Raw genomic sequence first — 25,507 nt, 5'->3', positions numbered from 1 at the left:
CAGTCTGCTCTTGATCTCTGCCGAGCGCAAACTCCCTCGCCTCCGGTAAAATTAGGTATACAGAAAGAGGTCAGCTTAAATTCATTATTAATTTACTAGACTGCGGATTTTTCTGCAAAATAGAAATGTTGTGCATCGATTGTGAGAACCAGGAACCAACTGAAAAGATCTTTCATTCCGTAATAATTTTAGTAAGTTGAAAATAATACATTTGTCTTTCTAACATATCTTAATCTTTTCTCTATTTTAAATCGTACGTATCCGGTTTGGACATAAATGCATAAAATTCGCAGTCTAGTAATGACAAACGTTGCTACATTATCACTGGAACTACCGAGCCAGTGAAAATGGCTGGTGGACGATTTCTTCTTTCACTTTCATTTCTTAAAAAATCGTATGAAACCTGAGCGAATTCAATCTTGCTGTTATCAGAAAGGGACAAGTCTAAGTCACGTTTAGGGCTCGATAGTTCTACTGTTATATCCAACTTCTCAAAGCGCTCAAAGAAGTAAGAAGATTCTGTTCAGCTCCCGTTTCTCGTAACGGCTGCAGAAGATTATTATCGTACACTAAGCAGCTTTTACGCTCGTCGAGATTCCTGTGTACATACCAAGGATTGCTCGAGGACCAACGAAACGTTTCCTGTATAATACATACACGTGAATGGTCCAGAGAGAGAACGAGCTAAAGAGCGTGAGACAGTTAAAAACCGTGCAACCGACTTTCTTTTCGTACACCTGATAGATTTGAGTTTCAGCGCGGAGGTTCGCGCGGAATTCTGAATCACGGGGGAAGCGCTGTCTCATCTGGGTCACGTTTTCTGGCATCATCCCGTTGACGCAACGAGATAGCCGAACGGTAGAATCGTTTCGCGGAAATCGACACGGACATCCGAGGACGAATCTGCTCGCGGAGACGAGTCGCGAGCGTGCTTTCACCTTTCCGGAGTTTCCGAGTCGCCACGGACACGGGACTCTCTATTCTACGGTGTCCCGTGTAGCACCACGGCCCCGTGTCCCGTGTCCCGTGTCTCGTGTTCCGCGCGCGTACCCGGGAGAGGCTGAGTCACGTCTGCCTGCTGGCCAAAGAACGTTCTTTCTCTCCTCTCCCTCTTTCTCTCTTCTCCGTCGTCCGCGCCGGGTCTGTTCTCTCGTGCTCTCTCGCAGCCTCCGAGAACGTGACGTCGGCCCCGAGCAATTTATGTAAAGCATTCTAGGCATGATTCACGAACTAGTTCGCGCCCTCGTGACCGCCACCGGCGCAGAAAATGCAGTCACACCGCTCGACAACCACGAAAATCTCGGCTCATCCGGCGCGGTGCGGCGCGAAACAGCGTTCGCCAGCGCAGCGCATCCCGTCCCACGATCCTTTCCAGTCGCTAACTAATTAGCGCCCACGCGTCCGTTTCCGACCGTAAAAAATGCAGTCACACCGCTCGGGCGCAACGAAAATCTGAATCCGTCGTTTTTGGTTGCGCGACGCTTCGCATCATCCACGATGCCCGCTAGTCCGAGGACAATCGATCGGAACTCGGCTCTCGACGGGGCGTTAACGGACTCGCATCACACAGCAGCAGAAGAAGAAGAAGCGCGGCGGGTCGAACGTCCGCGCCAAGGACACGCGAGCGAGCCGAGCGAGCGCTGCCCGCCAATCGATCGATCGTCCTTCCGATCGCGTCGAGAATCGTATGGGCGGATCGAGTACCCGGCAAGGTGCTTCTTTCCGGTGCCACCTGAAACGGGAAGGTCGTCGTGAGATTCCGAAGCTTTCCGGATTTAGAAGATCCGAGATCATGCGAATTTTGCCTGGTGTTAGCTTCCACCTGCTACTTCTTCTGGGCTTCTCTGTTTTTCACAGCTTTTCCGTCCATCCTCGCACACTATTACGATTAGACTGCGGATTTTACGCGTGGTGTGCGAAAATATACAGTCTGTTCCGCAAGAGCGTGGACGCGATGTCTGTGCGACACCCAATACAGCAAAGTCTGTGCCAGTCCAAACATACAGTAACGAGCAAAACTGCGTCTACACTATTTGAAGCAACATAACTTTTTCAAAATTGGATCAAATGACTTGAATTGTATTGAGAAGTTAGAAGGATTAGTTTATTAGACGAGCTGTAAAAAATTGTTGAAAAAAATTTGAATTGGTCGGAATCGCAAAAGAAATAGTAAAAGTTGATTTTTTCAGCTTTTTTGTGTATTTGATTCGCTCGAATAAATTATATCCATGCTGAAAATTTCACCGATATTGGTTAATTCGTTTACGAGTTATAAACGATTGAAAGTGCGATTTTAAGTCGAAAATCGTGAAAAGTGGCAATTTTTCCACTTTTAAGCGTTTCTACACCTCGTCCAATAAACTAATCCTTCTAACTTCTCAATAAAATTCAAGTCAATTGATCTAATTTTGAAAAAGTTATGTTGCTTCAAATAGTGTAAACTCAGTTTTGCTCGTTACTGTACATTGTCTCCTCTAATACGCAACAGCCCCAATTCTCTTAGTATCATTTCTGTCACCGAGAGGTTCAAGTCATTCCGAGACGAGTGCCGTGTACGCTAAACGATTCGAAGCAGTATTCTTGCGCCAGCACCCGAAACGGCCAACAATGAGTGTTGGAAATGCAGCAAAATATCTGCACGAGTCTCGCGAATTTGTAAATAAGTGGGTGCAACCTTACAAAGAGACAAATTGCGTCGACGATCTCCCCGATCGAGGTTCGAAGCGAGCCACGACGAAAAGGGACGATGAAGCAATTCTGCAGCTTTTTTCGAAAAATCCGACACTCTCCTTACGCAAAGCGCGAGCAATGTTAGCGAAAAAGGGCATAAAAATAGGCATGGTAACGATTAAACGTCGGTTGGAAGAAAATAAAGTTGCACGGCGTAGTACACTTTCGAAGCCGTTGCTTTCAACAAAGCGCGTCGAAAAACGGTCGGCGTGGGCACATGAAAACGTTTGTCGCGATTGGAACAATGTCCGATCTCGGTCCCCCGACGGCAATCCAATCGAAAATGTTTGGTCTCTCGTGAAGTACAAACTCCGAGGAAAGCGTATTTTCAAATTGAAGACGCTAGGTCGCCGTATTCGAGAAATATGGAGATCTCTTCCTGTCCGATACGCCGCAAAGCTGGTTCAAAGTATGCCCAGACGTTGCGAAGCAATAATCGCTGATGGCAGTGATTGGACACATTATCAAGCAAGTGCGTATTAGTTTTCATTGGATCCTGAAGGTATAACCTCTCAGCGCCTTTCTCGAATTCTTCCCACGAACTTAGCTTTCTTTAGACGCCATGTGCCTCATCAGATTTCCTATAAACTTTTCCATCTTCTTTAAGTCCTGTGCTATCTCTGTTTTATACTGTAGGCACGTCCGATTGTCTGTAAGTTTTAAACATAGAACACCTTTACTATGGCAATATTTCATTGTATACCGTGTTAAGTGCGTATTAGTTCTTTAAATGTACTTTCGACCTATGCAACCATTTTTACAGAAAAGATTTATTTGCACTCAGATATCGCGTCCACGCTCTTCTGGAACAGACTGTAAAACAAGGAAGAGGCTCGGTTGCAAAAATTCTTTGAACCGCAACTTTATTTGTGACTCCTGTCTCCTGCAATTCCTTCAGAAAGTTTTCATCCTGCACGAGGATCCGGCAGTCTAATTGCGATACACACTCCCGAAAAACTTTCTGATAGATAGTTCATTGGGAGGAACTAATTTAAAAAGGAAGGTCGTTGTTAAACAACGCATCACCGGTCACTCTCATCAACCACCAAGTGACCAGGACAGTTTGCAGGAACAACTGGGACAATTTGAAACGTAGGAGCACCTTTCAGCACACTGTGCCGCCCACATGCAAATTCCCCAGCTCCCAAAGATACGGTCTAAAGATTGAAATGGGAGTACGTCAAAAAAAAAAAAAAAAAAACACGAGACTGTGGTTGTATTGTTCGAAAGAACTCTTGTCGATCGCGTGTTGTCAAACTGGACATACGGCTATTGTGACGGTCCCCATAGAGTTTTTTCCAGAGGACTTAAGGTTTAACACTGGAACTACCGGACCAGTCAAAATGGTTCCTAATTTTTTCTTTTACAATTACAATAAAAATTTTTAACACGTTCACTGCCATGTCACCCATATATGGGTGACGGAATTATTTGGCCAGGTTTTAAAATGAATTTTTACGTTAATATATTCATTGTACCGATTAGGACCTGTAAAATACAACAAACTTGGAGGACTACTCAATATCGTACATTTTTTTTTTCAATTTTTATTTCATTAAATAACTTACTTTGATTTTATGGAGTTTTGGAGGTTTCTAGTTTGGCAGTCAAAGTGTTAATGAACCTCTTCGTTCAAGCAAATGTTACAATAAAAGTTGTATGAAGTCTGAATGGACACAGTCTTGTCACTGTTACAAAGCGATATACGTCAGTCGCATTTATTGCTCGGTAGTTCTAGTGTTAAAAATCGAGGCGACCCGATGGATTTTTTGCGAGGCGATACAGGATGAGAAATAGCTGTAAGTGGAGGAACAGTTTCCTCTTTCCATTAGAAGGGTACCAGTACCCAGTTACCGTCACCTCACCGACAATTATTTCATCGACAATCGTTTCACCGACACGACTTCATCGACACCTAACTTCGCCGACAATATTAACCCCTTCCCGTACTTTAACGAATCTGACTCGTGATGAAGATTTTGCCACAAACGTAAAGATCACGACTAAGGCTTGGGGAATGAAATTCCGGCCAAACGTAAAAATCACGAGTCAGACTCCCGGAATGATTTACAAATGGCTATATCACAGGTATTTCCATTTCGGCTAGTATTGCAACTGCTTCCGAGCATCACTCTGGTCTGTTTACCGCGCATTCACCCCTACCGTTTGGGCCCGGATTTCGTCGAACTCAATGGCACGGGAAGGGGTTAACTCACCGACATTTTCAAATCACCGTCAGTTATTCCCCCGACAATGATTTCCCCGACAGTTATTTCACCAACAGTCATTTCTCGGCAAAACTCGGTATCAACGAAACCATTTGTCGGGCAAAATGACTGTCGGTGATATGAAAATGTCGGTGAGTTAACCCTTTGCACTCGGCGGTGTTTTCACTCTAAAACAAAATTTTCCATCCGTCTTACAATATTTTCATTTTATTCATACGGAACTGATCCGGTTTCCACATATAATATTTAAACGATCACTGATCTATCAAGTACAAATTTCGTAATGTAACAAATATTTCGTAATATTTTCTGTAATTTCTTCGAAACAATGCCACAACAATATCCAGTGGTGTGTCAGAGTCACCACTCTACTTTGTACATTCTTTAAATAATTATTTTAACAATGAAATATTGAAATAATTCACGTAATGTATGTAGAAACAAAATTTGAAAATTTATTCATTTAAACCATTATTTTCACAATAAATAATTGAAATAAGAATTCAAATAATGAATGTAGAAACAAATTGTAACAATTTATTTATTTAAACAATCATTTCATCAGTGAACTATCGAGATGATAATTCAAATAATAAATATATTATCTTAACAATAAATTATTGAAATAATTCAGATGGTGAATATAGAAACAAATTATGAAAATTTATTCCTTCTATCCGTTAACTGGAAACGAATCGAAGGTTCGAAGTTTCGATCCTTCGATATTCATCACCTTCGAATTTTCTGCAATCGAAGATTCGATATTCGAAGCTTCGAAGCTTCGAAATCTTCGACCTTCGAAGCAAAGTAACAGCCAGAGTTGGGCATTATTTAGATAAAAAATTATTTAAACAACGATTCGAATAAAAGATATTTTATCTTTATTCGTTATTCGAAGGTTCGAATAAAAAAAGTATCTTTATCCGACGAGTATCGGATAAATACTTTTATCCGACGAGAATTTATCCGACGAATAAAGATAATTTTTTTTATTCGAAGCGGATTTATTCGAACTTCGAATAATTTTTTCATCTTTTATCTGTATCTTTTATTCGAAGGCTTCGAATAAATCTTCGAATGACTTTTGCCGAGCGCCGAGCATCAAAGACCCAGCGACGACAGACGACATACAATGTAAGCGGATGGAGAATCGCGCACGAATGAAAGTTTAAACTTTTAGATTTTTCAACATATCCTGATAAAATTGTGACGAGCGAATGGAGGGGATTTTCCTGATGAAAATGTGGTCAAATTCGAGTGTAATCGAACAAGTTTCACTGATACCTAATTTTACGATAAAAATTACAGTCTCGTTAAAGACAGTCCAAATGATGTCGTGTTTGGACTCATTTCGATCGGAACAAGCTCTACAACTCGTTCGTCTTAACAATATTGTTCTGATTAAAAACATACAAGCATAAATTGCCAATAATGCACGATTCTCCATCCGCTTACATTGTGTGCCGTTTGGCAGTCGCTGGGTCTTCGACGTTCGGCGCTCGTCGGTCCTCGTCGGCCATCGTCGCCGTTTATTCGTCGAGCTGGCAAAAGTTATCCGAAGATTTATTCGAAGGCTTCGAATAAATCTACGGATAAAAATGCTAAATACAGTCCAATTTGTACCGTGTTTAGTGTCATTTTAATCAGAAGAATGCCACGAATTAGTTGGCACAAGTCCCATAAAAAATCATGAAAAACAATGAAGTTTTGCAATTGGATTGGTAGTTGTTTCACACCGATATCGCGCGCTCTGCGAGCTCGGAACTTCAAAGACCAGCGACCGACCAACAGCCTACAATGTAAACAGATGGAGAATGGTGCATTATTGGCAATTTATGCTTGTATGTTTTTCATCAGAACAATATTGTTAAGACGAACGAGTTGTAGAGCTTGTTCCGATCGAAATGAGTCCAAACACGACATCATTTCGACTGTCTTTAATGAGACTGTAATTTTTATCGTAAAATTAGGTATCAGTGAAACTTGTTCGATTACACTCGAATTTGACCTCATTTTCATCAGGAAAATCCCCTCCATTCGCTCGTCACAATTTTATGAGGATATGTTGAAAAATCTAAAAGTTTAAACTTTCATTCGTGCGCGATTCTCCATCCGCTTACATTGTATGTCGTCTGTCGTCGCTGGGTCTTTGATGCTCGGCGCTCGGCAAAAGTTATTCGAAGATTTATTGGAAGCCTTCGAATAAAAGATACAGATAAAAGATGAAAAAATTATTTTAAGTTCGAATAAATCCGCTTCGAATAAAAAAAATTATCTTTATTCGTCGGATAAAAGTATTTATCCGATACTCGTCGGATAAAGATACTTTTTTTATTCGAACCTTCGAATAACGAATAAAAATATTTTTATCTTTTATTCGTTATTCGAAATTTTTATTTAGATAAATATTTTGCCCAACTCTGGTAACAGCCCTAGTACCATGTGGGTTCTGGTGGGTCGCGTTTGTTCCACCCACCCTGTCCCCTCCGCCAGGGGATTCCGGATCGCGGTCTCGTTCGTTGCCGCGTGTTATCCCCATCCCCGCCCCATGGTCGTAGCCGCGGCACAGTCGAATCGGATGGAAGGAAGGAAGGAAGGAAGGAAGGAAGGAAGGAAGGCAGCAAGGCAACGAAGCAAAGCAACCAGGCAGGCAGGCAGGCAGGCAGGCCCCGCTGCCCGACTGACCGTCCTCGACGTCTCGTCTCGTTGTACCTTTACTCCGGTCCGCGCGTTCCTCGAGCACGTACGTGCCTCGCCTCGCCTCGCCTCGCCTCGCCTCTGCTCGCGGTGCTTCGCAGTCGTCGTTCCGTTTGGTTCGGTTCGGTTCTAGCTAAACTGCGCGCGATTCCGCCTCCTCGCCAAGCCAGACGTCAACCGTGACCGACCGGTGCAACCTCCTCGCGACTTTCTCGTCTCCGCTTTTCAGTTGTATCCGCGCCGTCAAATCGCTCGGTTCCCCGCTCGGTTCCGTTCGACCTGCTCCGTTTCGCGTCGATTGTCATTGCTGCTTCGAGCCAAGTTTTTCTCCCGAGAGAGAGAGAGAGAGAGGAGAGTCGGTTGTCGATCGTCCGACCAGGTGAAACGATAATCAGTGATTATGGCCCAGCTGATCAGCGTCAAGCTCTCCAGGTTCGACGGGTCCCCGTGGGGATTCCGCCTGCAGGGCGGCAAGGACTTTGGCACCCCGCTCGTCGTACAGAAGGTGAGAGATCCCGACGATTCCGCTTTGACAGCTTCCGGCGAGATCCACGATCAGTGTCGCACGCACCGTCCCCAGAGTGATCCTCGTGTTTATCCGAACGTGGGACAAACGCACACGCGCGCGCGGTCTTCGTCGCATCGCCGCGCCGAAGATCGTCGATCGCGAAGCGTCCTCCCACGATCGAGATCCACCGGCCGCGATAGCCGGATTCTTAACGCGCCGATCTTCGTTCTAATCCGACCATGATCCAGTGTTCTCGACGACTGGGAACGATCGTGCCGATGGATCCGCCGGGATCCTCGCTCTGTGCCACCCGTGGATCTTAACGGTTTCGATCGCGACGGGTCCGGAAACTTCGAGATTGACAAGTCGGTCTTGGAATTTTCAAGTTGACGCCGGTGCATCGTCCGTCTCGTTATCGTTGATCGGGTAACCAATGCGATAAACGCTCTTCGGTATCTCCAAGCGTAATCTATCGCCACTTCTCGCGAAGCAACGAAACGCTTCTCGCGAAGGAATCGTTCTTCAAAATCGCATAGAGCGTTACTCGTACGTGTTCCCAGGTGTATCGGACGCTAATCTATCGCTGCGATTACTCGTAACTTCGTCGCGCGTGCTGCGAATTATCAAATTTCAAGGTTGATCCGCTGACAGGGAATTTCCGCGGATCGTTCGCGAGGTTTGAGCGGGGGCGGCTCGTCCGGATGATTTTGGAGAGAACCGTGGATCCGATCGAGACGAGCTCCGACGGTGTCTGCGGAGCCGCGGTTACGTAACGGGGAGGCCACGGCGAACGCCAAATTATTTCACGCGCATCGGTAGAAATCGTTGCCAACTACGTGCGAAACGCGCGGCTCGTCGTCGCCGGCGTGTTTTGGCGACGAGGCGCGCTGTAACACGAGAAGCTTTTGGCTACCCTCGGGCCACGGCTTTCGAGCGGATTTTCAAACTTTCTTCGCGCGGCCGCGCGGATTCGCCTCGATCGGGACGCGCAACCGGTTACGAAATCTCGAGCGGTCTATTACGTCGAATTTCGCGGTCGATGTTTCGCTCCCCTGGCCGTCCATCTGTTTTCACTGCCATGTTTATTATTATTCGTCGAGAGAAAGAGAAAGAGGGGGAGAAACGCACGCGATCTTTCGGCCGATGTATTTCAAGGGGTTGGAACGCCTTCAATCGCCAGACATAGTAAAACGTTTCTTACATTGTGCTTCACAGTCGCCTTTTGTCTGTCCCGAGCGATATTTATACCGTGTCTGTAGCCACCTATCTCCGCACACTGTGCTCCTCTCTTCTCGCTTCTCCGCGAACAACAATAACGAACAAACGCTGGATCGACGAGTAACTTCGCAGAAAGACCGGTCATTACGGATCTTGTGCGTTTACGACAAGAGTAGGTGAAATTTTCACTACTCACGCGTTGACACCCCTCGAAAATCCCATGCGACCAAAGTAATATTAGTCATTGTACCGAATAGACTGCGATTAGCATAATTGTTTGACACTGGAACTACCGGACCAGTCCAAATGACTGGTTCCTAATTTTGTCTTTTGCAATTACTGAAATTTTAAAAATGTTTTCATCGGAGATTTTTTAACGAACCTCTTCACTCAAGCACATGTTACAATAAAAGTATGAAATCTGAATGGGCACAGTCTTGTCACTGTTACAAGGCGATATGCGTCAGTCGCATTTATTGCTCGGTAGTTCTAGTGTTAATCCTTTTACTGATTCAAATTGCACAATGCGCAGTCTAGTAACGAAAAGTGCAAAATTAAAGATTATCGTTGGAATTACTTTTTGAACTCTTGGAGATCGTGCAAATCTCAATGGGGTTCGCTCCAAGCAATTGTATTATGAATAAAATTAAAGATGGACGCAGAATTGTGTCACCCAGATATGATCGACGTGACAATCGACGTGTTCACACTGAACCTACCGAGCCTAAACACTAGAACTACCGAACCAGTCAAAATCTTTTCACTATTTTAAATTGTACGTATCCAGTTTTGTCATAAATGCATAAAATTCGCTGTCTAGTAATGACAAACGTTGCTGTATTGTCACTAGAACTACCGAACCAGTCAAAATCTTTTCACTATTTTAAATTGTACGTATCCAGTTTTGTCATAAATGCATAAAATTCGCAGTCTAGTAATTACAAACGTTGCTATATTATCACTAGAACTACCGAACCAGTCAAAATCTTTTCACTATTTTAAATTGTACGTATCCAGTTTTGTCATAAATGCATAAACTTCGCAGTCTAGTAATTACAAACGTTGGTGTATTATCACTAGAACTACCGAACCAGTCAAAATGATTACGATTATTGAAACTATGAAAACGTTTTCACGAGAAATGTTTTAATATATCTCTTCTTTGGAGTACATGTTACTATAAAAACCGTATGAAACCTGAGCAAATTCAATCTCGCTGTTATTACAAAGGGATAAGTCTAAGTCACGCTTATGGCTCGGTAGTTCTAGCGTCAAAAGTAACCAATACATGTTGTCTTATAAAAACGACGAGATTGAATTTATTTGCTTCTCTGCTCTCCTAATATTATCAAATATAAACCTAATACAATGCTCTCCTGAATATATCTATTGAATCATTTCCCAGGAAAGCATCTTTACAATCTCAGTAATCGTAAAATAAAAAATACGGAACGGTCATTTCGACCGGCGGTGGTAGGTTTAGTGTTAAAGAAAGAAAAAGATCGTCTACTTCTAGATCCGCTAGATTCTAGATCTCACGGAGATCCGCGGTCCAGCTATTTCGACGATAGTTTCGAGAAAACGGAGCCGCGCAGCTGCGCTCCGAATCTGTTCCGCGCGGCTCTGCTCGATCGGAGTTTACCTCGCGATCGAACGCACCAGTGGATCCTATCCAGAAACGGCGTCGATCAGTTTTATCCTGCGATCGACGCCCCGAACTTGGCCCTCTTCGCTGCCATGTGCTCCGTTTATTTCACGAGGTCGCGAATGGCAACGCGACGTCCGGTCGCGTTTGCGATTAGGGGGACCTCCGCTTTCTCGGAAAGGAGAGAAACGCGAGACCTCCGGACGTCAAACGCCACCACCGGCACGAGATTACGAATTAATCGCGTGTAATTGCGAGAACCGAGCTCCCGCGATCTCGTCGCCGTAACCGTCCGGATGATTTATAGATCGCGTCCTCGCGTGGCCAGCTAACACTCGCGGAAAAGCCGCGACATTTCCGGCCCCGTGACACATTGATCACATCGTTCGACGCTTATCGGACTCGTTGCTTCGAGTTGACCTTCATAGGAAATCTACTACAAGCGCAGATTCCTTTCGATGACATCTTTAACCCCTTGCCCTACGATGTCGAGACAGAATCTCGTGATGAAGACTCCGAACAGAGTCCGAAATAAAATTGTTATTTTGTTGTAGTTGATATATATCCTTTGGAGAAAACTGTCTTTTCTTTCTAATCGTTATAATCACAAAATAAATAGTAGTGCAAGGGGTCAACACTAGATTTACGAGACCCTTCAAAATGACGAAATCCCGAAATCCTTGAATTTACAATTGTTAACACTAGAATTACCGGGCCAGTCAAAATGACTGATTCCTAATTGTTTCTTTCACAATTACTGAAATGAGAGAAATTTTTGACTGAACTTCTTTATTGGAGCAGAGGTTAGAATGAAAATGGTATGAGGTTTGAATAGCTGTAGTTTTGTCATTATTACGAAGCAATATACATCAGTCGTATTTATTACTCGGTAGTTCTAGTGTTAAGAGTGCGAGGACGCACTTGCGAAGAAATGTTCGATAGATTCGTTTCTTTGAGCACATATTACGGCAAAAATGGCTGAAAATCTAAATAACTACAGTTTCGTTATTTTCACAACGCAATGTAAAATAGTCGCTTCTAGTGCTCCGTAAACCTAGTGTTAATGGCAACAGTTGTGCGGATTTATCTTACGTGGGAGTACTATACCGCGGGGTATACCCCGCGAGGGGTCGCGAAGCTCGAGAGGCCTCGGACGTCGAGGAGCGTAAACATAACACGGCTCAGGTATGTCTCCTGGACGATACACGACGATGGCAAGACCCGTGTTGTTGACATATATCGAGAATTCACTGCACACTCCAAGTCAGAAGTTTACAAAAGTAGCACAATTCGGACAATGCTGTTATTCAAACTATCGCTGTGTAACGCGTCGATAGCCTGCCATCCTTATCAAGGAGTACAGTTCTATCGCAAGAGGGTAGACGGAGCCATTTTCGAAAGCTCTCGTACCAGAGGGAACAGAGCACGAGCCATAAACTCATTAGCACGTTAACTGCCACGCATCGTTCCCAGAGATTCTTACAAAATCAGAGTGATTTAATTAACGAAAGCGAAACTAGAAATTTTAAATGCGCAGTCTGTTCCACAAGAGCGTGGACATTTGATACCCAATACAATAGCCCCAATTCTCTTAGTATCATTTCTGTCACCGAGAGGTTCAAGTCATTTCGAGACGAGTGCCGTGTACGCTAAACGATTCGAAGCAGTATTCTTGCGCCGGCACCCGAAACGGCCAACAATGAGTGTTGGAAATGCAGCAAAATATCTGCACGAGTCTCGCGAATTTGTAAATAAGTGGGTGCAACGTTACAAAGAGACAAATTGTGTCGACGATCTCCCCGATCGAGGTTCGAAGCGAGCCACGACGAAAAGGGACGATGAAGCAATTCTGCAGCTTTTTTCGAAAAATCCGACACTCTCCTTACGCAAAGCGCGAGCAATGTTAGCGAAAAAGGGCATAAAAATAGGCATGGTAACGATTAAACGTCGGTTGGAAGAAAATAAAGTAGCACGGCGTAGTACGCTTTCGAAGCCGTTGCTTTCGACAAAGCGCGTCGAAAAACGGTTCGCGTGGGCACATGAAAACGTTTGTCGCGATTGGAACAATGTCCAATCTCGGTCCCCCGATGCCAATCCAATCGAAAATGTTTGGTCTCTCGTGAAGTACAAACTCGGAGGAAAGCGTATTTTCAAATTGAAGACGCTAGGTCGCCGTATTCGAGAAATATGGAGATCTCTTCCTGTCCGATACGCCGCAAAGCTGGTTCAAAGTATGCCCAGACGTTGCGAAGCAATAATCGCTGATGGCGGTGATTGGACGCATTATCAAGCAAGTGCGTATTAGTTCTTTGAATGCACTTTCGACCTATACAATCTTTTTCACAGAAGAGATTTATTTGCACTCAGATATCGCGTCCACGCTCTTGTGGAACAGACTGTAGTATAGGGGATGTTGTTTTAACCCTTTCGAATTCTAAAGACCTTAATAAAATTCGGTTCATCTGGAATAAAGATGAATGTCTAAACCTGATCAAAAGTCACTGTCGGTCACATGTGACATGGCAGTTAAGCGATGCAAACGCAATTGATGTCCCTTTTCCAAATTTTCCCAAGATAAGGGACGGTGGAATCGACGGGATTTTTGAAAAAATTGATGCGGTGCTTTAAAAAGAGAGAAAAGGGGGGAGAGAGAGAGTGAGAGAGAGAGAGGGAGAGGGAGTAGCAGCGACGCGTCGCTGGTAATCCGAGGCAAATTATTTGGGCGTTCTATTTCTAGAAGGTGCCTTTGCGAAACGCGCGAGCCGGGTCGAGTCCCGCTCGCGAAGACAACGACGAAGACGAAGGCACCGTCGACGACCACGACGACGACCACGACCACGACCACGACGACGATCGTGGTCGTCGGCGGGCTCTAGCTTCCTGGGCCGCGTTGGTCACCGCGAAAATAAATTTTTCCTCCGGAGGGAGCGATCTCGCGTCGATCGATAAAAATACCGATCGACGAGCGCACGTGCTCTGTTCCGTGCTCGTCGGGTCCGCCGTCGTCGTCGCAACGACAAGAAAAGAAGAAGAAAAGAAGAATTGGACTCGGCTCGGTTCGGCTCGTCGTCGACGATTCTCGCGCGCTTTTTTCTTTCCGGACTACGTGAAATTCGAAACGAGCTCCGCTCGCGTGATCCGCGAACCTTATTCTCTGGCGATCGAGTCTTCTCTCGACGATAAAACTAGCGAACAACGCGACCAACTAGATTTTTATTACAATGCACGAATTGATGCCGCTGAAATAAAAGGTTCGAGATCGGTGGTTCTTGTGCGAAATAAAAGTATGTTGCATTTATCGATGGTCCTAGCACTAGGTTTACGGGACCTGTTAAAATGACGGGTTCTAATATTTTTAATTTTAAATTATTAAGATTCTAAGGATGCGTACATGAGAAATTATTTAGCAAAGGCTATAGCCGGGGGTCAAATCTACCCTGAAAGGTATTTTATTCTAATTTGCCCCATTCGATAGACTACCAAAAAAGATACCTTTCAGCCAAGTTTTAGCCCTATAGCTCGTCTGTAAGGGTAGTTGTAGAGGAAATTCGAAAATCCAGTTTTTGACCCATTTTCCCCATTGAATGAAAAAAATCTGACACATTTCGGATACCAAACCACACACTTCGAGTCGTTTTCAGATTTTTCCGTTGCAAACTCTGGTTGTAAAAATCGAGAAACACGAAAAAAATCGAAAAAATGCGGATTTCATATGGAAATCGAAGAGACACTGGAACAGAATTAATTTGGCAATGAGATATTGTCCTAAGTATTATACTCAATTTTTTTCAAATTCCTGCGTTTGATGCGTCATAGTAGGAAAAAATAAAAACCACTTTTTTCGGCGTTTTTTCCGTGACAAACTAACTTATAGTTATCGTAAAAATATATTGTGTAACATTAAACATTCCTACGTTCAGAGAAACATCGTCCAGACTTTGAAAATTGCCTAAAACTTGGCTGAAAGGTATCTTTTTTGGTATTTTGAAAACACGTCGGAAGCAGTTGAGTGCTATACGCCACTATAGTGGTTTTCGTGGAAAACATCAGTTCGAACGGTACGAGCCACTCTAGTGGCTTTTTTTGGAAAGAGACGACGAGCGCACTAGGTTTACGCAGCACTAAAAATTACTATTTTACACTACTTGATAAAAACAACATGAATGTAACCGTCAACATTTGTAGCCATCTTTTTAACAATATATACCCAAAGAAATCAATTTGTTGAATAATTCCTCACGTTTGCATCTCCACAATCTCAATATTCGTAAATCAAAAATACTAGAATCCGCCATTTCGACGGGTTCCGTAAATCTAGTGTTACTCTAAACGATCTCTTATGCTTCCCCAAAAAGCATAAAAATAATAAAAGCATTAAAAATATTGGAATCCGTCATTTCGACGGGTTCCGTAAATCTACTGTTACTCTAAACGATCTCTTATGCTTCCCCAAAAAGCATAAAAATAATAAGAGCATTAAAAATATTGGAATCCGTCATTTCGACGGGTTCCGTAAATCTACTGTTACTCTAAACGATCTCTTATGCTTCCCCAAAAAGCATAAAAATAATAAAAGCATTAAAAATATTGGAATCCGTCATTTCGACGGGTTCCGTAAATCTACTGTTACTCTAAACGATCTCTTATGCTTCCCCAAAAAGCATAAAAATAATAAAAGCATTAAAAATATTGGAATCCGTCATTTCGACGGGTTCCGCAAATCTAGTGTTACTCTAAACGATCTCTTATGCTTCCCAAAAAGCATAAAAATAATAAAAGCATTAAAAATATTGGAATCCGTCATTTCGACGGGTTCCGTAAATCTAGTGTTACTCTAAACGATCTCTTATGCTTCCCCAAAAAGCATAAAAATAATAAAAGCATTAAAAATATTGGAATCCGTCATTTCGACGGGTTCCGTAAATCTAGTGTTACTCTAAACGATCTCTTATGCTTCCCCAAAAAGCATAAAAATAATAAGAGCATTAAAAATATTGGAATCCGTCATTTCGACGGGTTCCGCAAATCTAGTGTTACTCTAAACGATCTCTTATGCTTCCCCAAAAAGCATAAAAATAATAAGAGCATTAAAAATATTGGAATCCGTCATTTCGACGGGTTCCGTAAATCTACTGTTACTCTAAACGATCTCTTACGCTTCCCAAAACCGCAAGTGCAACAAGACTCGCAATCTACTAATTGCTCTTTCAGTTTTCCGTCGAAAGAGAATCCATTTGGAAAGAGTTGATCTCTCTGTTCGAGGACAATGGAGGCGGATCGCGTTCTCGGGCTCGTCGCATGATCGCATATCTGCAAAAAAGAATTTCCTCTGTTCCGCTATTGTCGTGTGCGCTGTTTGCACTGGATGCACTCGGTGCAACGTGGGTGTTACACGATATTTGGTCGCACGTACGATGCATGCGTTTATCGCTTCGTGCAAGGACTCGGCATAAATTCCGCGTGTCGTTAGCCGATTACAACGTTCCGTCGATACAGTGCGTTTCCATCGTTAGCGTTCGCTACTCCCGCGTCTAATTGCCGGCTAGGATAACGAGCGGCAAGGACGCGCGCCACCGACTCGCAGGAAATTCATCATTGTTTCCTGTTAGCGGGTTAATTACCGTTTTCGGCCTGCCTATGACCGGAGAATTTCCCTTCGAACGAAATGCGATTTTAACGAGAACTGGTTCGCGTGCTTCACCGATAAGACGCCTCGCCTGCATCGTCGTCGCTGCCAATTGTTTAATTATCGTTGTCGTTCGCCGCGTTTCCCGTTACAACGAGTTATCCTGCTAACACGTTTCCCGTAACAGTCGATCTCTCGTTCCCGAATCGTCCTGGCAGTGAAATGCAAAAGACAATTGTTAAAGCGAGATCTCAATCTGCTGTCCTTTGCTATAAACGCGCGACACTATGCCTGAAAACAAATTCCTTTTTCCATTCCAGTGTCAACCCTTTGCTATACAATGTCGAGTCCCACTCGCGATGATGATTCTGAGTGTAATGAATATGTTATTAATTTCCTTTAAACCGAAATAAAATTGTACTTTGTTGTACAATAGATGATATACAGGGTGGCCCACATAACTCTTAACAGCTCATCTTGAAAACTATGCCATCGATTTTAAAGTTCTTCGTCTTAAATTACGTGGATCTGAAGGGCCTTTCTAATTACATAAACCTGAAGTGGCGCCTCCCTTTCCCTTTGAAGGGGCCGGGGTACCTTTATAATTTTCAATAGAACCCACTATAAAACGTTACATATTTTAGATTCTACAGGAAAAAACAAGTTGTCGGAAACGTTTTTTGTCAGATGTTTCCATAATGAGATATAACAGTTTGAAGTTTCGATTTGTACAGTCGGGGACACTCTTAAAAATCGCATAACTTTTTTAGGATTGGTCCAAATGACTTGAATTTTTTTTTAGATGTTAGACCGACTAGTTTGCTAGACAACGAGCTGTTAAGAGTTATGTGGGCCACCCTGTATATACGCTTTGGAAAAAACCTTGGCATACAATAGACTATCTTTTCTGTTCTATGAAATTCTAAACGATGAAGAGTTTCTAATCGTTATAATCACAAAATGAATAATAGTGCAAGGAGTTAACACAATTTTGTCATTCCTGATACAGGGGAAATTGCTATTGAACAATTGCTTTTTTTCCAGTGTTAACACGATGATTTAACCAGTTAACTCATTTGCATCATTAGCGTATATATACGCTCAATTTTCCTTGTCAAATATAATAAAAAAAAAGTTTGGTGACAAAGGCCTTCCTTTCATATTTCCTTGTGACGCAAATCTCTATTGCGGTGCGGTTGACGAATTGTTAATTTCTTATCGAATAAAACTGTAATTCTCTCTCATTTTGCATTACTTTTTCCGTCAAAGTAGCGGCCTGCGTTCGACGTGTATACTCGTCATTGCTTGTTTTCGATTCCACGCCGGTGGGGGATTTTAAAATTAATTAAAGCAGTTCACTGGTTAAGATCGATCAGGGGAAGAAATCGTACAGCGCAAAGGAAAAGTAACAAAGATTGTTTGTTTATCATCGCGCGCGTGCCAGTTGAAACTGAGTCTCGAAGGCGACGAATTCGATGATCGATCGCGAGGAGCGTCGCACGGTGGGCAATTTGGAGAAAATCGGATTCAAAATCAAGGAACTTTCGATAGGAATGAGGCAGAGCGATGAAATTTTTTTTAAACGAAAGCTGCAACTTTGTAGAATATGGGAAAAATAGGGAGATCATTACCATCCAATCGTTTCAACGAAAAAATGACTTCATTAGTTTTTGTCAGAAAAATCTATCTTTTGCAAAATCCTGAGGTCGTAGACAAATTTTCAGACCAGATTTGAAATCAGCGTGAAGAAATCTATGGGAAATGGTGTGTAGCATGTTGAAAAAGAATTTGTTCCGCGCGTGGTATTGGAAAAACGAAAATTTTCTTGAATTTGTGCGCGTTTAACGAATTTTCTCGAGGTTAAAAAACGTTCGTACCACAATCTCTCTATTTTCCCATATTCTACAAAGTCGCAGCTTCCATTTAAAAAAAATTTCATCGCTCTACCTCATTCCTATCGAAAGTTCCTTGATCTTGAATCCGATTTTGTCGAAATCGGAAAATGGAAAATGGACGATCGAGAGCGCGGTTAATTGGAAAACAAACGAACAAAATCGCGGCCCCGGGCCGTGACAGTTCTCGGGCCGGCAACAATATTGCGCAACGATTGACGCTAACAGGTAGCTCAACCTCGGCCGAAAATACCTTCGCGTACACCCTGAACCCCAGGGACTTCCTTCCGATAAAGGTTAACACGCGGATGTGGCAACATCTGGGATTCTGCCAGGCGCGTGGGAAGGGAGCGATTTACCGGATCGCCGCTGAAAAATGAAGTATGTATCGCGGCGCGAGAAACGAATCCGAAGTAAATTACACATCATTCCCGCTAAACATAGAAACAAACTTTCGTAAATATCTGTTGGAGGACGGTCTCTATTAAAAGAAGCGTCGTTACGCCGGGAAATATATGCTATTGCACGTTCGCTCCGCTCCTTTTTTCTTTTTCCTCCTCGCCCGAAAACGAAACGCGAACGGGGGAAGAGAGAGAGAGAGAGAGAATGAGTGAGTGAGAGAGAGAAAGAGAGAGGGGGGGGGGAGCATATGGGGGAGGAAGAGGATGGTGTCGAGACCGGCGATATTTTCGTCATTATCGAAAATAAGCCGCCGCGTCGAGTCACCGTTCGCGAATTCTGTTTATGTCTAGCAGGCCCGATTTCACGCGGCTCCGTTTCGCGTCGAAATGTAATCACGGCTTAAAATCGTCGAGCCTGTCGGGCGTAAGCCGCCATTCCATTCGGCCCAAGTTATCGCAACGTTTTAACGGTTAACGCCGCGTTCGAAGAATATCTTCCGATTTACGATAAACCGCGCGGTATCGTCGGTTCTCGGGGCTATCGAGCCCGAATACTCGATCGATCGTAATTGTTTCGAATCGAACGACGGAACCGGAGATTAGACTACAAGCACGGGCAACGGCCGCTAAAAAGTCCTAGAGCACGTCCCAGCAAGCTATCTTGGCTTGCCCCCTCCGAGTAGGCGTGGTTTCCGTTACTCCTGACTTGAACGGAGCCATTGCCCCACGGAGCAGTGCGTGTTCGATCCGTAGACTCTACGATCTCGAAAAATGTAGCACCGATGACTAGTATCGTTATCGATTCGGAATTTTTCCCTTTTCGGTAGAACAGTCTTGTCCTTTCTATGGAGAGTGGTTCTAGTGGGCGTGGTTTATTCGCTCCTGACTTTGGTCGGAGCTGTGCGTAGAATTTGTGTGCCTAATCATTGGACTCTGGACTAGAAAGAGAAAATCTGAAGAGCAGGATAACTCTTTTGTTACTTTTCCGTAGAACAATCTTTCTGTGTGGAATGACACGAATGGGCGTGGCTTCGTTGCTCAGACTTGAGTTTGGTGTTTAACCCTTTGAGCGCTATGAACGCATATATGGGTTCCCACACCGCCATTCAATTTGGGCCATGAACACATATATGGGTTCTCACACAGCCATTCAATTTGGGCCATTTATTTTTTTTTATATTGTTCATGTTATTATTGCTTAATGAAGTAAATGGTACTGTTAAGGTTTTTGCGGTCACTGCTCAAATTATTTCAGCTACAATTAACATATTTTGCAATGAAATTTTCATCAGCCCAGCATGCGCTTCGTCGTAAAAAGTAGGCAGCCCAGTGAGTGATTCGTCGTAAAAAGTAGGCGGTCCACAGCACACGCTTAACTTCACACAACTCAGCGCTCAAAGGGTTAAACTTTGCATGCTCTGACAACCTAGCTCCGAATAATCGTAATAACTCTAAATGTTTCCCTGTTCGAATGGGCGTGGCTTCGTTGCTCAGACTTGAGTTTGATCTTCAAACTTTCCATCCTCTAACAACCTAGCTCTGAATAATCGTAATAACTCTGAATGTTTCGCTTTCCGAATGGGCGTGGCTTCGTTGCTCAGGCTTGAGTTTGACCTTTCAACTTTGCATCCTCTGACAACCTAGCTCTGAATAATCGTAATAACTCCGAATGTTTCCCTGTTCGAATGGGCGTGGTTTCGTTGCTCAGGCTTGAGTTTGGTGTTTAAACATTGCATCCTCTGACAATCCAGCTCCGAATAATCGTAATAACTCTGAATGTTTCTCTGCTCGAATGGGCGTGGCTTCGTTGCTCAGACTTGAGTTTGACCTTAAACTTTGCATCCTCTGACAACCTAGCTCTGAATAATCGTAATAACTCCGAATGTTTCTCTGCTCGAATGGGCGTGGCTTCGTTCCTCAGACTTGAGTTTGATCTTTAAACTTTGCATGCTCTAACAACCTAGCTCTGAATAATCGTAATAACTCTGAATGTTTCGCTTTCCGAATGGGCGTGGCTTCGTTGCTCAGGCTTGAGTTTGACCTTTCAACTTTGCATCCTCTGACAACCTAGCTCTGAATAATCGTAATAACTCCGAATGTTTCCCTGTTCGAATGGGCGTGGCTTCGTTGCTCAGGCTTGAGTTTGGTGTTTAAACTTTGCATCCTGTAACAACCTAGCTCCGAATAATCGTAATAACTCTGAATGTTTCCCTGTTCGAATGGGCGTGGCTTCGTTGCTCAGACTTGAGTTTGGTGTTTAAACTCAATCATCCTCTAACCATCTAGCTCTGAATAATCGTAATAACTCTGAATGTTTCCCTTTCCGAATGGGCGTGGTTTGTTTGCCGCCGATTTGAACGGGCGTGAAATCTGTGGCCCACTTAGCTGAATAGATGGACGTCGAACGGAGCGATGAGCAGTCGACGGACGATCGTAAACGCAAATTAGTCTGGGGACGTTTGTTTTGGCGCAACCTGTACTCGCGAGAGGGTGGCGATAGCTGATCCGAATCCGAATCCGAATCCGAATCCGGTGCAGAACGTCGCCGGCTGCAACGTCGTAATTCCGAACGATAGAAAGGGAGCAAAAAGGGGGGCGAGGGTGGGAGCCACGGTTTCCACGAAGGCTAGATTCGTCGGGACTTGTGCATCGAACTCTCTCGCGTGGCCGGATCGGCACGTTGCGACGCGCGTTGCCGCCAAGTGCGAGCCGAACGGAACCCGATTCAACAACGGCGGAATAACAATTGGCCGACGATGACGAAACAGGCTCTCGGTTTGTTTAAGATCGCTCGGTCTCGACGGCGAACGCCAGCGTCCGCAGCTGCACGCGCTGCTCGCCAAAATACCACGAGTACATAGCTTACATAACTCCGAGCGGATAGACGCCTCGCGACCAGGCGGCTCGCTTCGAAATCATTCCATTTAGCCAATAAATTCTCGTATCAATCGGCCGGTGGTTCGTCGACGGTCGCCGAGGAATCCTCTGGCAACCGATTCGCAACACCTTCCACCGATCCGCTTGCCAATCGCCGATTCCACCTGCGACCGTGTCGCGGCCAACGCTGTTTACTGATTCGACTCGTTACGGCGCGTTTAGGCCAATCCGGCGGATACTCGGTATCCTCGCGCTTCGACAAAATATTTTTACTCGTAACCCAATGATCGCAGCAAATGTAATCTCAATCGAGCATCCGTTGAATTTTTAAACGAGTATTCGCTAGTTTGGCCCAAAATTTGAAGGTACACATTACTATCCTGTTGCATTACACAGGAAATAATAATGCATATAATGGCTCAGTGTCCGAGAATGTCACGTGAAATTGCTTGTTTCCACGTGCCGCGATAGTAATGCGTAGACTCCGGACTTTATGCGTTTATGACAGAAACGAGTAGGTGCAATTTAAAACAGTGAAAAGATTAATACACTTTGAGCGTATCAATACGTTAGCACATTAAAATCATTAGTGGGAAATATAAATGTATACTTTAGCTCCTGTGTCTTGCAACGGATGTACCAACTTTTTATTTTGCATAGAGGTCCGGAGATCGTTACTGACGTGTCTGTACCCTAAAACGCACCACTGTCAACACGCGTGATCGAAACGCCTGTCGATGATCGGCGTGATCCACGGCTGGGAAAAATTGCGGCGATCAAAGTACCGCAGACGATCCTCCGCGAGATAGATCCGAGTGACCTGCAAACAATAGATCCCATTAAATCTTGACACAGTTTGCGTCCGCGGCAGATGCGCTGTCGGTCAGAAATACGAGAACCAGAGTTCACGATCAACGGGGACAGAGCTAATATCGTTTTCCAACTAGATCCCCGTGGCTCTTCGCAGCTTATAAAAAGATCTACGGCGAAGAATAGAACGGATCTTTTACCAGAATCTGCTGCTCCACCGCCGGCAGATTCTATTTTACTTTGAACTCTCGATGCTCGAACACTGTGATAGAGGTTCGCGTAAACATCCGCGGTCTATTTCGAACATCGGACAATTAATCTTATCGGGTCGGTAGTCGTGCATGAATTGTTCGCGCGTCGGCATTTTCTTCTGTTAGGCGCAACGGAGAGATCGATGCTCGTCGATATTGTAGTTGAGGAAAAAATAGAACGTCATGTTGTCGAAAGGTTGAGCAACTTTCCGCCGTTGGAGCGTTAACTGGACGATAAAATCGTACGAGGAAAAGTCTGTGGACTGGTCCTCGGAGCGATCGAGCTCGCTAGCTCAGAGACAGCGTTGGGAACGCGGTCGGAAATTGGGTGGCCGTGGGTGTTTTGGCCTAGATACTTTGGAGATACAAGTTTCGAGAGGCGAAGGGGTCGCGGGAAAACCAACCGGTTGCACACGGCACGGCACTCGAATGCGTTTCGGCTTTCGGTTCGACTGACAGCACCCCGACCGTTCCATTAGGTTGGCAAGAAAGTAATTTCGGTATTTTTAGGTGAAATAAAATCCAATCTTTTTTATCAAAGCAATGAACTTTAATCGATAAAATATTATCCATCTTGTTCTATGATCTTTTGCCATCTTTCTGGTAGCTTCATAATTCCGCGCTCATAAAACTTCTGATCCTTTTCGGTGAAAAACTGATCCAACTGCGATTTCAGACCATCATCATTAGCGAAAGTTTTACCATTCAAAGAGTTTTGTAAACTTCGGAATAAATGATAATCTGATGGTGCAATGTCGGGGCTATACGGTGGATGTGACATCACTTCCCAACCAAGCTCCGATAACTTTTCACGTGTTACCAAAGATGTGTGTGGCCTAGCGTTATCATGGTGGAACACGATTCCTTTGCGATTTGACAATTCTGGCCGTTTTTCTTTGATTGCTATGTCCAGTTTTGATAGTTGTCGACAATAAACATCTGAATTGATGGTTTCGCTCCTTTTGAGAAGCTCAAAATACACAATACCTTTGTAATCCCACCAAACTGACAACATGATCTTCTTTTGGTGCAATTCAGCTTTCGGCGTGGCTTGGGCTGATTCGTCACGCTTGGACCATGATCGTTTTCGAGTTGTGTTATTGCAAACAACCCATTTCTCATCACCAGTGATGGATTCGCTTCAGAAAAGGGTCGATTTCATTTCGTTTGAGATGCATATCGCATATGTTGATGCGTCGCGTTAAGTGAATTTCTTTCAATTCGTGTGGAACCCAAATATCGAGCTTCTCAACGATTCCGAGACTTTTTAAACGATATTCTATAGTTGTATGCGAGACGTTTAACCTGTCTGCAATCTCTCGGACAGTTATATGACGATCCGATTCAATAATGGCTTTCATTTGGTCATCATCAACTTCAAATGGTCGACCAGAACGTTGGTCGTCTTTAAGTGAGAAATTTCCAGAACGGAATTTTTTAAACCAATTCTTGCACGTGCGTTCTGTTAAGCAATCCACACCATAAACTTCACATATATCTTTGCGAGCCTCGGCAGCTTTTTTACCTCCACGGAAATAAAAAAGCAATATATGCCTATAATGTTCGTTTTTGCACTCCATGTTCAAATTGACACAGAACTAACAATTTTAATCAAAATTACGTGTAATTTGCTTCAAAAGTAACCTAAAAGATGCAGTTATGAAATGTCAGAAAGAAAACAAATGCAATGTTAACAGACGTCAATCAAACAAAACATAAAGCCATCCTATTAGTGAAAACCGAAATTACTTTCTTGCCAAACTAATACTTAGATTTCTACGAACTTTTTATCGGCGAGGTCCATAACGACACGTGTCAACTATCAGCCGCGGTCACTCGATAGTTTTAACACTGGAACTACCGAGTAATAAATACACCTGATGAATATTGCTTTGTAATCATGACAAGACTGCATCTATTGAAACCTAACACCATTTTTATTCTAACATGTGCTTCAGTGAAAAAGTTAATTCAAAGAATTCTGATGAAAACATTTTTATCATCTCAGTAATTGTAAAAGAAAAAATTAGGAACCAGTCATTTTGACTGGTTCGGTAGTTCTAGTGTCAAAGATACGAACGATTCAAGTGACTGACTCCTTTATACAGGGTGGGCCGCCACATTTTGCCATCTAGATTTACGTCGTTATTATTACGCATAGGAAACAATGTTTCAGATGAAGTTGAATGGTTTTGAGAGGGGCACATTCTGATGGTACATTTTTTTTGTAGGTGGACGTGTAAAGGACATATGAAGGTCATTAATGTTTTTTTTTTAATGGAATCAAAAATGCATATCATGCGTATCATTGCAACATGGATGCAATTTTTTATTGCATCAGCATGATTTTTTTACACAAATAGATTAATACTTTTTTGTAAAGAATATGAAGGAGCATCAGCTGATGCAATAAAAAATATATGATTCCATTTAAAAGAACATTAATGACCTTCATATGTCCTTTATACGTCCACCTACAAAACCATTCAACATCATCTGAAACATTGTTTGCTATGCTTAATAATAATGGCGTAAATCTAGATGGCAAAATGTGGCGACCCACCCTGTATATTAGGGGTACCCATAAGTAATCAATTATTCGCAAAGAGTTTGTTTTGCCTTTA

General features: G+C 43.5%; 3 protein-coding genes across 5 annotated transcripts in view; 1 reads left to right on the top strand and 2 right to left on the bottom strand.

The window, feature by feature from the left end:
• Positions 1-25,507, bottom strand: part of LOC143365858 (uncharacterized) — a 111,093-nt gene that overhangs the window by 49,215 nt on the left and 36,371 nt on the right. The window lies entirely within an intron of this gene.
• Positions 3,274-3,433, bottom strand: LOC143362077 (signal recognition particle 9 kDa protein-like). Its single transcript, XM_076801920.1, has one exon. It carries the CDS (start codon positions 3,424-3,426, stop codon positions 3,274-3,276), a length of 153 nt encoding a protein of 50 aa, XP_076658035.1. The 5' UTR covers positions 3,427-3,433.
• LOC143365785 (PDZ and LIM domain protein Zasp) overlaps positions 7,681-25,507 on the top strand; it is a 78,092-nt gene continuing 60,265 nt past the window's right edge. Inside the window, exon 1 of one of the 3 annotated variants that reach the window (XM_076806291.1) lies at positions 7,681-8,160. In XM_076806291.1, coding sequence (XP_076662406.1) covers positions 8,056-8,160 — 105 coding nt within the window. In that variant the 5' untranslated portion in view covers positions 7,681-8,055. The remainder of the gene's footprint in view (positions 8,161-25,507) is intronic. The other 2 variants (XM_076806289.1, XM_076806290.1) reach the window with 2 other exon arrangements.

The sequence above is a fragment of the Halictus rubicundus genome, chromosome 2 (assembly GCF_050948215.1).
Source record: "Halictus rubicundus isolate RS-2024b chromosome 2, iyHalRubi1_principal, whole genome shotgun sequence".
NCBI classification, from domain to species: Eukaryota; Metazoa; Arthropoda; class Insecta; order Hymenoptera; family Halictidae; genus Halictus; species Halictus rubicundus.
This window is presented reverse-complemented; position numbering and strand designations above follow the sequence as displayed.

What these genes read in the sequence shown, in the direction of transcription:
- LOC143362077 (XM_076801920.1), bottom strand. Translation starts at nt 3,426, where the DNA reads ATGAAATATTGCCATAGTAAAGGTGTTCTATGTTTAAAACTTACAGAC.